The 14891-nt window shown below is 37.1% G+C and overlaps 1 protein-coding gene across 3 annotated transcripts in view; it reads left to right on the top strand.

Moving 5' to 3' along the window:
• The window catches only part of LOC133655901 (teashirt homolog 1-like), a 124231-nt gene that overhangs the window by 48373 nt on the left and 60967 nt on the right, over positions 1–14891 (top strand). For 2 of the 3 annotated variants that reach the window (XM_062056511.1, XM_062056512.1), the window contains one exon: positions 10031–10509. In XM_062056511.1, the coding sequence (XP_061912495.1) occupies positions 10470–10509 (40 nt within the window). In that variant the 5' untranslated portion in view covers positions 10031–10469. Of the gene's footprint in view, positions 1–9705; positions 9943–10030; positions 10510–14891 lie in introns of those variants that run through there. The other variant, XM_062056510.1, reaches the window with a different exon arrangement.

Below are 14891 nucleotides of genomic sequence, written 5' to 3'. Positions count from 1 at the left end.
GATAGTCTCGAAAGACAAGGACACAACTGAAAGCTTTTACTTTTACATAAGCCGGTTTTTGTGCTTGTCATACAAGTGTGATAAGAAGGTAACCAATGTGACAATTGAAACATTGTTTCAAATGACAGACATAGCACAAATATTTTACTTCTATGTAATGCTATTTTCATCGTACTTCTCATACAAGCGTAATAAGAAGTTTACCGCATTTTCATCGTACTTCTCATACAAGCGTAATAAGAAGTTTACCGCTGTTACTATACAAACATAAACACAAAGCAATAGTTTTTAAAGACGAGAACATAACGCAAAGCTTTTACTGTAACGTTGTGGATTTTTTTGTACTTTTACAAATACAAGCATCATAAGAAGTTTCCAGATGTTCATATTGAACATTGAAACAATTCAACATGTCGTATTTTTCGGAGTATAAGTTGCTCCGGAGTATAAATCGCTCCGGAGTATAAGTCGCTCCGGAGTATAAGTCGCACCGGCCGAAAATGCATAATAAAGAAGGAAAAAAACATATAAGTTGCACTGGAGTATAAGTCGCATTTTTGGGGGAAATTTATTTGATAAAACCCAACACCAAGAATAGACATTTGAAAGGCAATTTAAAATAAATAAAGAATAGTGAACAACAGGCTGAATAAGTGTACGTTATATGATGCATAAATAACCAACTGAGAAATTGCCTGGTATGTTAACGTAACATATTATAGTAAGAATCATTCAAATAACTATAACATATAAAACATGCTATACGTTTACCAAACAATCTGTCACTTCTTATCGCTAAATCAGATGAAATCTTATACATCTAGTCTCTTACGTGAATGAGCTAAATGATATTATTTGATATTTTACGGTAATGTGTTAATAATTTCAAACATAAGTCACTCCTGAGTATAAGTCCCACCCCCGGCCAAACTATGAAAAAAAACTGCGATTTATAGTCCGAAAAATACGGTACTCTAGAGTTAGGGCATAACGCAAAGATTTTATTTACATTTTTTTCCCCTGTCCAGCTACTTAGGCAAACCATATTGTTGATGTAGATGCCCATATTTGCTGTACAGGTTTACTTTACTTAAGAGAAGTGTGGGATACTTCTCTTGTTGCCTTATTTGTGTTTGACTTCATGACATTGATTTACTGTATATTATTATTTGGTGCAGTAGGGGATAGAAAGAGAAAAAAAAGAAAAACAGAGGGGGAAATTGCGGGAACAAGAGGGGTATAAGACAGAGAGACAATAACAATAACAACCACAAAAACAACAACAACAGAACAGCATCAGCCAATATGATATGTACAAAAATGGTAGTAAAAGGGATAGCAAAGAAGCAGTTAGTGAAGTAAATAACACAGAAATGACATTGAACATTATTACACTACAACTGGAGCAATACAAATACCAATAGAAATAGCACTATTGATGATGAATAATAACAATAATTATCTCTATTATCAAAAATACAATTGTTTCAAATGCAACTATGCATATATAAGCAGATAAATGGAGGGGAAGAAAGAAAAGCGAACTGTATCAACCTTGTAGTTTGTTATAGTATCAATAGGTTAAGCTTTTGTCAGTGTGCCGTGTTTTACCCAGTTTCCCCTCGGGCAACAACGTTAATATATGTTTGATTAAACGTGAATCAAACATATGAGTGTAGGTATGCATATGTGCTTGTATATGTACAGCATGTGTATATGTATGTTTGTACAGTGAATGTATATGTACAGTATGTATATACTGTATGTATGTTTGCACAGTGAATATGCGTGTGGATGTACTGTATGTATGTACTGTGTTTGTGTATGTATGTGGGAGCGTAGGTACTTATGTATGTGCTTAAGTACCTTTGTGTGCGCGTATGTATGTATTAATGAATGAATATGCATATGTGTGTATATATGTATGTATAATTGTGTGTATAAGAGTATGTATGCGCATTTGTATGTACAATATATTTGTCTCCCACTGTGTGCGGGAGCCAAAGTACGGGCCCAGCCACCCAGAGAGCCCGAACATTTTATTTTTATTTAACTAATTTTTTGTTGCGCAACATGGGGTTAACCAATGCTACTATTGAAACACAAAAACATAACATACTGTCAAAAATGAAAAACGTACAGTTAAGACTTTACTTCTATCCAATGCTTTATTTATCGTATTTGTCATACAAGCATAAAAGCACGATAACCACTGTTAATATTAAAACGTAAGAACAATAAAACGCGTTGTGTCAAATGACAAGGATGTCACACAAATATCTTGCTTTTATGCAATGCTATTTCCCTTTTGTACTTCTCATACAAGCATAAAAAGAGGTTAACCACTGTTAATATTACAACTTAAAAACAATAAAATGCGTTGTCTCAAATGACGGATGCTACATGGACGTCTTTATGCAACGCTAATTTTATTGTAATTCTTTTACAAGCGTAAAATGAAATTAACCATTGTTAATATTAAGATGTAAAAACAATAAAACATATCTCCGGTGATAGACGTTACGCAAAGATGTTACTTTTATGCGATACTATTTTATAGTACTTCTCATATTAGCTGTTAATATTAAAATGTTAAAACAATAAAACGTGTTGTATCAAACACAAAGACGTTACTTTAATGCAACGCTATTTTTATCGTACTACTCATACAAGCGTACCATGCAGTTAACTGCTGTTAACTACGCCAAAACAATAAAAACAATTGAAAAATGACAAGGACTTGCGACAATATGTTACTTTTAAGCAATGCTATTTTTATCTTACTTCTCATACAAGCGTAAGAGGAAGTATATCCTTGTTAATATTAAAGACGTAACACAAGGATGTTACTTTTATGCAACGCTGTTTTTATAGTACTTCTCATACAAGCGTAAAAGGAAGTTAACCACTGTTAATATTAAAACAGACGTTACACAAAGACATTACTTTTATGCAACGCTATTTCTATCGTACTTCTCATACAAGTGTAAAAGTAATAACTGGTAATATTAAAACACAAAAACAATAAAACGCTTTGTCTCTAATCACAAAGACGTAACACAAAGATGTTACTCTTATGCAACGCTATTTTTATCGTATTTCTCATGCAAGTGCAAAAGGAAGTTACACACTGTTATATTAAAAAGTAGAAACAATAATGACAGACGTTACATAAAGACAGTACTTTCATGCAAAGCTATTTCTATCGTACTTCTCATACAAGTGTAAAAGTAAGTTAACCACTGGTCATATTAAAACGTGACAAATATAAAAAGCGTGCTCTCAAATGACAGCCGTTACTCAAAGACAATAAAACACGTCTAAATGACAAAGACGTAAGACAAAAATGTTAACTTTATGCAAAGCTAGTTTTATTGTAAGAAGTAAACACTGAAAACAGTACCTGACTATATCATGAATGTTAATAGCTGTTTTGATTTGTTGAAGTGTAATTTTACGGAAAATGTCGGTCACATTTGTACGACATTGGATGTTTTTGAAATGGATATTTTCTTGTGGAATGTAAAAAAAGAAGTCCTCAGTGCTGTCTTCGGATAAGGCGTTTAAGGATGAGAGCCCCCTCAGACAAATCCTTGAACCCGTAACGAGCATATTTAACAACGATGGCTATATATCCCCCTACTTCTTTTCTGGCAATTAAAGAGTCCCCGTGTGTAATTTAATTCTTCTTTTCAAGTGCGGGGGCTCCCCTGAGACGTGGCCTGTAGCTGTGCCATCGCTCTTTTGGTGATTATCATTAATGAATGTCGCCCAGGACCATCCCTCAATGTGACTGCGCAGGAAACACAAGCCCTAATTAAAGGTTCCTATTCATAAATATACGCCTACAACCACGCGCATGCTCCTTTTAATGTCAGGAAGGGACGCTTTTAAGAGCGGCGGTGACATATCTTTAAAAAAAAAAAAAGCCTGCAAGGAAGGATCTGTGCAATTTTAGATTTGCAGAATTGTGGAAGATTAGGTTGCTCTACTTTGAATTGGAAAAGTTGAGTCCCGGCTGTAAATTATTTACACCTAACGGGATGATGTTAGTAAACACTTTATCTTTTTTTTTTTTTTTAATCTGTCTCTTTCTGTCCCAACTTAATGGAGGAAAAACACTAATTGGAGGGCACCTGTCAAAGCAAACAAAAGCACGAAGGAGGCGGAAACGTGTCGGCAGTTTTTCCTAACAGGAAAAGTGGGAATCGTTATCTTATTTTTACTGCAATAATTGTTTACAAAACGTTGTTTCTATGAGGCAAACATTTAAAAAAAAAATCCAATGCAGATTAACTACCAAGTTTTTTTCAATTAATTTTAATTATGCAAATAATTTACCATGAATATGTAGATTAATCTTACTTTGAATCATGAATAATCATGACTAATCACGATTCAGAGTGTAATTAATATCCATCCATCCATCCATTTCTACCGCTTATTCCCTTTGGGGTCGCGGGGGGCGCTGCAGCCTATCTCAGCTACAATCGGGCGGAAGGCGGGGTACACCCTAGACAAGTCGCCACCTCATCACAGGACCGTGTAATTAATATAATTAAAACAATGAATCATAATAATTAAATAGATCAACATAGCTAATTGAATAATTAATACACAAAAAATATTAATTTATCTAATCACACAATATTAATATTACACTTGTAATAAATAATACTGTTAAAATAAATCTATTGATATTAGAGATGTCCGATAATATCGGCCGATAAATGCTTTAAAATGTAATTCGGAAATTATCGGTATCGTTTTTTTTTTTTAAATTATTATTATTATTTAATTTTTTTAATTAAATCAACATAAAAAACACAAGATACACTTACAATTAGTGCACCAACCCAAAAAACCTCCCTCCCCCATTTACACTCATTCGCACAAAAGGGTTGTTTCTTTCTGTTATTAATATTCTGGTTCCTACATTATATATCAATATATATCAATACAGTCTGCAAGGGATACAGTCCGTAAGCACACATGATTATGCGTGCTGCTGGTCCACTAATAGTACTAACCTTTAACAGTTAATTTTACTCATTTTCATTAATTACTAGTTTCTATGTAACTGTTTTTATATTGTTTTACTTTCTTTTTTATTCAAGAAAATGTTTTTAATTTATTTATCTTAATTTATTTTAGAATTTTTTTAAAAAAAGGACCTTATCTTCACCATACCTGGTTGTCCGAATTAGGCATAATAATGTGTTAATTCCACGACTGTATATATCGTATCGGTTGATATCGGTATCGGTAATTAAGAGTAGGACAATATCGGATATCGGCAAAAAAGCCATTATCAGACATCCCTAATTGATATAGATTAAAATATATTTTAAGTAGATATTACACTTTCAATTAATAATGGTACATTGTACTAAGTCTAAAAATATAACTTAATTCAAAATAAAGAATAAACATATTTGCAAGGCTTACTTTTTTCATAAATAATATATGTATATATATATATATATATATATATATATATATATATATATAAAATTTATATTTTGAGTAATATGTATTAAAAAATTACTTAATTAATAATAGATAATAGGCACATTTGTGGATTACATGTTTCTTTGAGGTTTTATATGGTTTAATTTAACGATTATTTTTCAAGTGAGATGTTTTTGGTCCATGGTCCTCAGGTTGCCCACCCCTAACATAAACAGTGAAATAATCCACTCTCTTATGATACAATAACTAATACAAATACTGTGGATACTATCGTCTCATGATGTAAAGGTGCACGTGTCAACCCTGCACATCCATTTTTTGTACACCCAAAATTGTCCAAATTTAAAAGAGGCGGGGATTAAGAGACTTTAATTGCGTTGTCAAAAGTACGGCAAATGCGTCACTTCTTGAAAGTCACATACCCTGTCGACGCTGGCGTTTTTAATTATGTCAACTTATCTGATAGATGTGTGCAGATAGGGGCCGAGTCAAAGTTAGACTTTTCTTTATTAATTCTTTGTATCACATATATATATATATATATACATACACACACACACTTATATTTAGCCTGTCACTCTGATAGCAGCCAAGTTGATTGGAGATTAAGAAGGCTTTTTCAACTTCAGTCCAACTCCAAAGAACACTCATCTTTTTTCTTTTTTTTTAAGTGCAAACCGATTTATTTCTGACCAATAAGAGGGAGGCATTACATATTTGTTTGTTCCTTAGCTTAGCCGTATGTGTGGATAAATCAAAACATAAATCCAACAAAAGTGGTGTTTAAAGGTGTAACATATAAATGTTCCTGAGCATTTCTGCAGGTGTTTTTACGCAGTGCAGTCTTCTCGTAAAGATGGCCGTGTTGGCACTGAGGAGAAAAAGAAAGAACATAAGCACTCACTGAACAATATTTGGTACACCTGTACAATGCAATTACAACCAAGGCGGGATCAAATGTTGCATCTAACACAGACTTTAGGGAAAGAGTGACACATGATTTTCATGCTAAATAATAAATGATAATTTACTCAAAATACCTCACCATAGCCTAATGCAGTCCAGACCTTTTTCTATCATTATTCATTCTAATAATATTGTTTTTGAAGTGCAATGTGACTTGTGAGGTCTTGCAGCACACACATTTTCATTTCTCAACACCTCATGACCCCCCCTGCTGGCCTCACTGGTACTTCTCCACCATTTAGTTGTGTTCCAGGACCCTCACAATTAAAGACGGCAGTTGTATTTTCTTCTGATATGAAAAATGGTGCACATTTAAATCATACTAATCATAGATACATAATTATTCAGTTGTAGCTCTTATCCTGCAGTATTTACAGATAAAACTAACTTTAGTTTTAAACTCAAAACACTCAGAGAAAATTGTTGGTCTATTTGCTGTTTGTTACTCGGATGTTTTTAATATTTTAGTAACCCTTTTCAGCATTTTAAAGGGTCAAAATATTAACAGCCATCAGTACACTTATTGACATATTGTTATAGTTATGTGCTTCAAATCTTTTTTTTTTTTTTAAATACAAATCTTACTCAAATGTGGAAATTCTAAAAAAAAAAATTAATATATATAAGTTATGATAGGACATCATAATGCAGGCTTTATAGTAATACTTTTGTGCAGGAACCTTTAGAGCTACAGACAACCTTTTTATTTCCACAAATAAAACTCCCTTCTTTTACATTTAAGAATATTTCCTAACTTTTAGAACTTCTTCTGCAATATTTACTGAGTTACATTGTTAGTTGTACTAATACAATCATAGGATAATAGCACACCATTTGAATTAGAACAGTCTCTGACATATGTATGTTTGTTTTTTGTTTATATAATATTTAACATAATATTTTGGTAACATTTTAGAGCAACTGAAAATACCACTGCAAGCTCCTTATTGTTGCAGCCATACTGGTATTGATCCATAAGTAAAGTCCAAGGCAGCCATTTTTTGAAATAAAAAAAATCTTACTCAAAAGTAAAAAATATCTTATAAATTACAGTATTTTTTTTAAATAGTGTATATATTTTTTCAATTGTAGGAATGAGTAACAATTTAAGATGCCCCCTCTTGTCTTGTTCAGTGACGTCACAGCTCTTCGTCAATCAGCAGCCAATAGTGACAGACGCCGATGGACATTTTTCTTTTTTTGAGGGGGCGTTCCTCGGTTCTGCACGGGCCTCATTATAAACCCGAGGAGCTGTCATGTGGAAGTGTGCATTCGTAGCGAGGACAACACTCACCGTGACTGAAGTTTGTCCTTCCACTTTGTGCTCAATATGAAAATAGTCCCACGTCTGCATTGTATCCATCCACTCTCCTCTTGGTAATTCATCAAATGTTCTTTATTTTCCCTCGTGCACGATGGCATTACAGATACAACCCACACGGGTGTTCGCCCCCCTTTATATATAAACACTTTGCAGTGTTTGGGACGCCGTGAGGGCTAGTGGAGCCTCCTGTGGATGGAGGAGCCCCTCCCCTCTGCGTGAAGCCTCCAAATAAAGGTGGAACCAATTGGTCTGCCACTGCTTTTGTCCCACATTTTTTTCAAACACTTTAAATTCCACGCAATCTTACAGCCTAAACCTGTACCCCTTTTACGAGACAAAATACATGTTGCTTTACTTTTTTATATTGTGTCCTTTACTGTCACTTATGTGGCACTTGCTCCGTCCCCAGGGTGTACATGCATTTAATTAAAATTTTTCCACCTTTGATGAGTATGAAGTGTGTGGAAACATCTTAAAATCATAAAAGGGATCAGTTAGCATATAAGAAATTATCTCGACCAGGAGTTGTCAAACTTTTTTCACCAAGTACTACCTCAGAAAACTCTCCAAGTACCACCATAATGACCAACATTATAATACAGTAGCGTACTAGGCCAAGTATTCATTAAAACCAAGGCAAAGGTTTTTTTTAACAAATATATGCAATATTTTGGCCTCTGTTACAACATTACACCCAGTTTGAACAGTAACACTGTGTTTGAATATAGGAAAATAAAACTATAATCACTTAATTCGTAGTGTAAAGTTCAAATTTGAATGACAATAAAAAAGAAGTCTAAGTCTCTAAGTCTTAATTAAGTGATTCTCCACTAATGGTATGCGTACCACAGCTTGAGAATCACTGGTCTAGACAGCATGTTTATATCAGTTAGCTTTATTTGCTGCATCTTTTTACCATTGGTTTATTTTGGGTGTCAGTTTTCTGCAGGCACAAAAGTGCAAATGACTTGTTATACTTGAATTTAGTCCACATTAAGCTTTTCTTTGACATCTTCAATTAAGATATTACTATACGCTTCTAGGGGGGGGGGCGTTGGCATATTTAAAAGGTCCTAAAATTGCCCTTGACCCCGCAACTATAGCCTAGGTGGGTTAAAGCCAATTACAGCCCACCTACAACACGTATGTGCATGTTTATGACATGTTAAACATATGGAAATTCATTCTGTTGCGTGCATATACATTTTTGTTAAAAATACATGACATTAATATACCGTATGCATTTTTCACAGTAAGTAATGAGAATGTGTATGTTCTTCACCTTCACATAAGTGAGTTGCTATGGTTGCATGAATTGAATTGAATTGAAGTATTTATTTCAAACCTGCACAGTACAACACACACTTTTATTTTTTTTTTACATTTTGGCAGAGACATTTATGCAAGGCTTGATAAGGGGTTGGATGAAGCAGATGCTTATAATATCCCAACCCCTCTCACTCATTCCACATGTATTTGTAAAAATTTGGAAAGCATTCCTAAACGTGTGTATATTCCTCTATAATACATATGTCCATGTTGCATATCATGTTTTGCTAGTAAAAGTTAAAAATGCGTATATTGTACACCTGTTTTTGAGATCCCAAAAGGTATGAACGTGATCCAAAGCACTGAAAAGGTCTAAAAGGCAGAATATTTAAACATTTTTGCAAAATGTATTCACATGAACTTACAACTTTGTATGTGTTTTGATGCATTATGCAAACTGGACCCTGCATGTGTGAGTGTGTGCATGTGTGTGCATGTGTGTGAGTGGGGTGTTTTGCTGGTGCAAGTGTGTGTGTGTGTGTGTGTGTGTGTGTGTGTGTGTGTGTGTGTGTGTGTGTGTGTGTGTGTGTGTGTGTGTGTGTGTGTGTGTGTGTGAGAGAGTGACGCCTCCTTGTAGTAAACATAAGATTGACAGACAGGTGGGCTCAGGCTGTCAGTGTGACGCGCCTTGAAGGGGTGGAGTAAAAAGCAAGCAAGAGGCCGACCTGCTGTGCTTGCATGTGTCCGTCCATCAGTGCGAGCAGCCCCGGACTCGCTTCGCCATCATTGCCGCGGAGAACCTACTTTTTTTTATTCGCATTCAATCCGACGCGTTGTTTTTCTTGTCAAATTGAACGTTAATGACAACAACCGTGAGCGGGCGCGCACACGCTTGGACGAGCCGCGTGCGTGTGAGTGTCGGACGCGCGCACGTCAATGACTGACACTCCGGAGCGAGCGCGAGCTTTAACGTGTCACTCTTCCTTCTTCTCCCCGCAGAGAGACACCTCCGAGCGGGCACGGACGAGACCCCCGCCCGGTAAAACGTCCGGCCGACTACCGAGACTTCCCCAAGTGTGGACTTCTGGGTTCCGGAGGTAGGCAATAGTCCGTCCAAGAGGGGCTGGAGGGTGGCCTCTTTCTCCCCGAGCCACCTCCGGTACATCCGCGCGGACCTTCTGGCACTTTCCTCGCCGAGAAACAACTTCCCGGACCGGGCGAATCGCCTCCCTCATTTGCGGAAATACTCCTTGAAAACAATGCGCAAAGGCGAATAACCCGCACAAGTCCACCATTTTCCTATTTGAAACAAGAAGAGGGAGATCTACGCAATTCGCTCCAAGACTTCTGGACTCGTCGTTGCTTTTCCACCCCGCAGTTTTGGGCCGGCAGTTCGGGGTCTCTGCATGAAAGCTCCCGGAGCAGCAGCAGCAGCAGCATGCCCCGGAGGAAGCAGCAAGCACCGCGGCGCTCATCAGGTACGTCCCGGTGATGTAAACTAACACACCCTCGCTCACTTAAATGACACGAATCAAAGGCACCAGAACCTTGAAGGGACGTTTGATTCAAGTTTTGAAGTCAGGGAAAATACATATAAGGTAAATTAAGTGTTGAATTAGCTAAAAAGTGTAGTACACATTAATTGAGGCACATACTCTAAACATGTTAAACACTTTTATATTGTTACAATGTTTCAACACTTTATTAGTCTTGAGGCACATACTCTAAAAATGTTAAACACTTTTATATTGTTATAATTTTTCAACACTTAATTAGTCTATATCAAGGGTCTCCAACAGGTAGCTTCCGTTCCCCCAGTAGCTCACTACTATCAAATAGTCGTGTACATTACTTTGTAGTGTTGTGTTGTATTGAATGGTGCAAAATGATGCACATTCACAATCACCTGTCATGAAAACATGCACGTTTATTTCCCTTGTTTGGTTGCAAAAGAGTTGGACAACGACTAAGAGACTTTTCAAAAGTGTCCACGTTCATCTGTAAAGACATAGTGAGTTATATTTTAGTTAAACATGTTACGTGGGTCACCTGGCATATACGAAAAAAAGGTCCCTCTGTTTTCAATTTGGTTCACGTCATAGTGCAAAAGGTTGCAGACCCCGGTCTATGTAAGGAACAAAACTGTACCCTTGTTTCCTCCAGTGCAAATATTAGTTGGCATGTTTTATTTAAAAATATTTCTTAAGTTCTCCAAACAAACTTAATAATCTCCTGTTTGTTTGTATTTGTCGTGTAAACAAAAGGGAGGCAGAAGTGTCATATATTCAGCTGTCCTTGTTTTCCGGCTCTAGGATTTGCCATCCTCGATTTGATGCTTGATTGATCGCCTGTCACGCCCGCCGCCTTTCATCTATTCATTCCCGATAAACATCAACTAAATCATTCGCCATGGAGACACGCATGCGCCCAGCAGCTGGCTAGACTCTCCGTGAAAGGGTCACTCCTCCCTTTTTTTTCCTTTTTTTTTCCACCCGTGCTGAGACAAGACAAATTGAAAGAAAAGTTCTGGAGCAGGGATGAATAAGTTGGCGATTAAAGGAAGCAAGGAGGAGGGGTATTGGAGGAAGAGGAGGGGGGTGGTGGGGCGTAGCAAGATCACAGAGAGGCAAGCAGGAAAAGCAGTGTGAGCTTCTTAACGCTGTGACCTGACCTCTGTGTCGGGGAGGTGTTGTACGTTTTTCTGTGCGATTAGGAGTCGTGACCCGATATGAGACGAGATAAAGTCAGCGCCTTTTTGAATTTCAGCATCTAGCGCCATAATTACCTCCACCAGGGATGTTTCTGTCACATTTTCTAGTTTAATACATGAGTAGACATTATTTTCCATTCTTTATAAGAAAGTAATGCACAAGATTGTTTTGGCCCTGCCGTAGGTATGAGATCTATTTTTATTAATTTCTAGTTCTTGTTAAAATTGTTCATTTTTGGGGTGTTGATTGTGGTTTGACATTTAGCCAGTTTACCTCACTATTCTACTGCAAACTTTGTGGAGCCATTAATTTATGTATTTCCTTAAAATGTTCACTAAACTTTGCATCTATATTGTGTTTTACACAGAGATACCATTTATTGACATTTTATTCAGAGACCAGCAAGGGCGGACTGAAGAACTGTCGGGTGTAAAAGTCACCAAGAATTCCCTTACACACAGGCACTGTCCCGCCTCTGTTACTTTTCTCATACTACATTCTCAGAGTGCAGAATAGCCGGCTTGACTTATTAGAACAGCGAAAAACAGGCTTTTACAGATAGTGTTTGGCCTCAACTTGCATTTATTGTGATTTGTGGCTTTCCTAAAGAGTGAGGGTGTTAGTAGGTTTGAAAGAAGGTCACCCTCTCTCTCTCTCTTCCTCATGGTGATTGACAACTTTGAAGCCGTTTGAAGTCTACACTGCGATGACCAAAGCCCTGCCAATGAAAAGTTGCTGCAGAATGTTCAATCAAGCGGCGGCGGCGGCCGGAAATGTGAGGTTAAGCAGACTTAATTAAGGTTGCGATGGCGAGACTTTGAACTGGCCGGTGCTGTAATGTGTAATTGACAGGAGGCTTCCACTGATGGATGTGTTGCCTGTTTGAAGAGCTAAACTGTCACGTGACGGCCTAAAGCCTCAGACTTCAGCCACAAAAGGTGTTTCTTCTGGCCTCAAAGCCAAGCTTATATTACCTCCACCAAGGAGCTCATGTTTTGACCAGATTTTCTTGCTAATTCTTATCGGGACAGTTTGTCATACATTGCATTATTTAAGGGCCGGGCCAATAAAACGATATTAACATATATTGCCATAGACACATAATCAATAAAAAATGTGTTCAGTGAAATGTTAGATATATTTTATGGTTGAACGAAACCGGAAAACGATATCAGCAAATATTGCGATAGACACAACATCAATAAAAAATGGTCGAAAGAAACCGGAAGTTGCGACGCAAGGTTGGTTTCATGAACAAAGGCACTCGCACTGGGGTAACCGCGCAAAACAGGAAGTGATCACTGAGCAATGGTGGGAGGGGCACGCCAATCACAACCACAGCTAATCACGTAACAGTATCAGGTTTGGTTGCGTCATATTCCTGCTTTTGTTGATTCTCTGCATGGAGTGAGAAGAGAAACTAAAAATGAATGCCGGAGATTGCGAATACATAGTCCATAAAACAGGAAAAGTCACCTCGAAAGTGTGGCAGTTTTTGGGATTTTTTAAAACACACCCTAGTCACTTCTTTTCAACTCCTGTCTGTTCCCTATTCGGGTATACGGAAACGACAGGTAGGAACTAAAGTGCAGGACTGTATAAATAAAATAAATTACAAAAAATAACAAATCTGCTCCTTTAAAATAATAATTTGGTCCAATAATATTTAAATAACATAAATTCCTTTCGATACTTAAATAGGAATAACAGATCAAATTAAATGTTACACAGCTGTAACTTACTGGCCCTAAACCTGCAAAAAATAGTTGTTCTCATGTGTCCCTACATTTTCACACTTTGCACTATTTTGAGGTAGCAGGTATGGCGAGGTAGTGCCTTGCTAACTTGGCAGTAAGAGGATATATGGGCTCATTGTTATTCCACCATAGAAGTGGGTCAAAATCTAGTTTTTAATGCAATATGGTCTTAAATCTGCTGCTATAAAAACACCAACAGCATTTGTTATTGCTTTGGCCCTGCCTGACTCGCCGAGGAGAGGCTGCTTGAATGCGGTGGGAGCTGTGTTTGTTCGTCTTTCTCTTCGTTGAAGCGATGTTATCCATTGTTGTATCGCACCGCAAAACCGAAATGTTCCCAAACGGGAGATCTTAACGAGGCAGGAGGGTCTTCCAGCTCTGGCTTTTGCATGTTGTAGTAGCCCGGTCGCAGCTAGCATGCTGTGTGTTGTGCCTCAGTGTGCATTGTTTACACAACGTGCGGTACGCTACTTAATATGTCCGCGTGGAAACTCGTTCGGTACACCTCCGAACCGAACCGAATCCCCCATACCGAAACGGTTCAATACAAATACACGTACCATTACACCCTTATTCAAAACAAGTGTTTGTTTGTTTTTTTCGATCAAAAACTTGTATATTGAAATGACACTGCATACATTACATCTTACTCTTAGCAAAATTTTTCTCAAAATGATATTTACACCAGATATACATTTTACTTTTTGTGGAATAATTTTCAAATAATTAAATTAAGAGCTTCCCTTCGGAAGCAATACTTCTACTTCTGCTAACAAATAAACAATAATCTCCAACATTGAGATCAATAACGTGCAAATTTAAATGCAAACATAACATACTTCTGTAAATAAAAATGTTGTATTAAACATTGTATCCAAATAAAGAAGTAAAACATTGAGAGGACTATAGTTTGTTTCAGTAAGTTGATAAAGTAAACACAGCCGTTTTCATTCACACATCTTGGCGGTGTGCAGAGTAACTGATCGCGTTGTGATTCTTTTTCATCATACATGACATCATTATACATACCTGGTGTAAATGATTCCACCATATTAAGATGATTTTTTTTCCCGTAGTTTGCTTGTTGCATCATGTTCACCTCGTAAAGTAATGTATTTCCCGCACTCGGCTGGAGGCTTCAGTTTCAGATGCTTGAACAAGTTCGTTGTACGAATGCCTTTTTGAAACAAACTTTGCAGCGTGCAGTCATTTGTTACACGCCGGTTGCCGTAAAACCAAAGTACTGTCAACACTTTTCTTTGAAACAAACGTCCCACCTTTGTTAGCGTTAGCATTAACCATTTGCTATGTGTGCCGCTAAGCAAATAAAGGGACGATGCAAGCTACGGAAGCTCATGCGGGGCAAAAAGTATGCCAGAGCCAGAGGGGGAA

The sequence above is a fragment of the Entelurus aequoreus genome, linkage group LG08 (genome assembly GCF_033978785.1).
Source record: "Entelurus aequoreus isolate RoL-2023_Sb linkage group LG08, RoL_Eaeq_v1.1, whole genome shotgun sequence".
Taxonomy (NCBI): domain Eukaryota; kingdom Metazoa; phylum Chordata; class Actinopteri; order Syngnathiformes; family Syngnathidae; genus Entelurus; species Entelurus aequoreus.
This window is presented reverse-complemented; position numbering and strand designations above follow the sequence as displayed.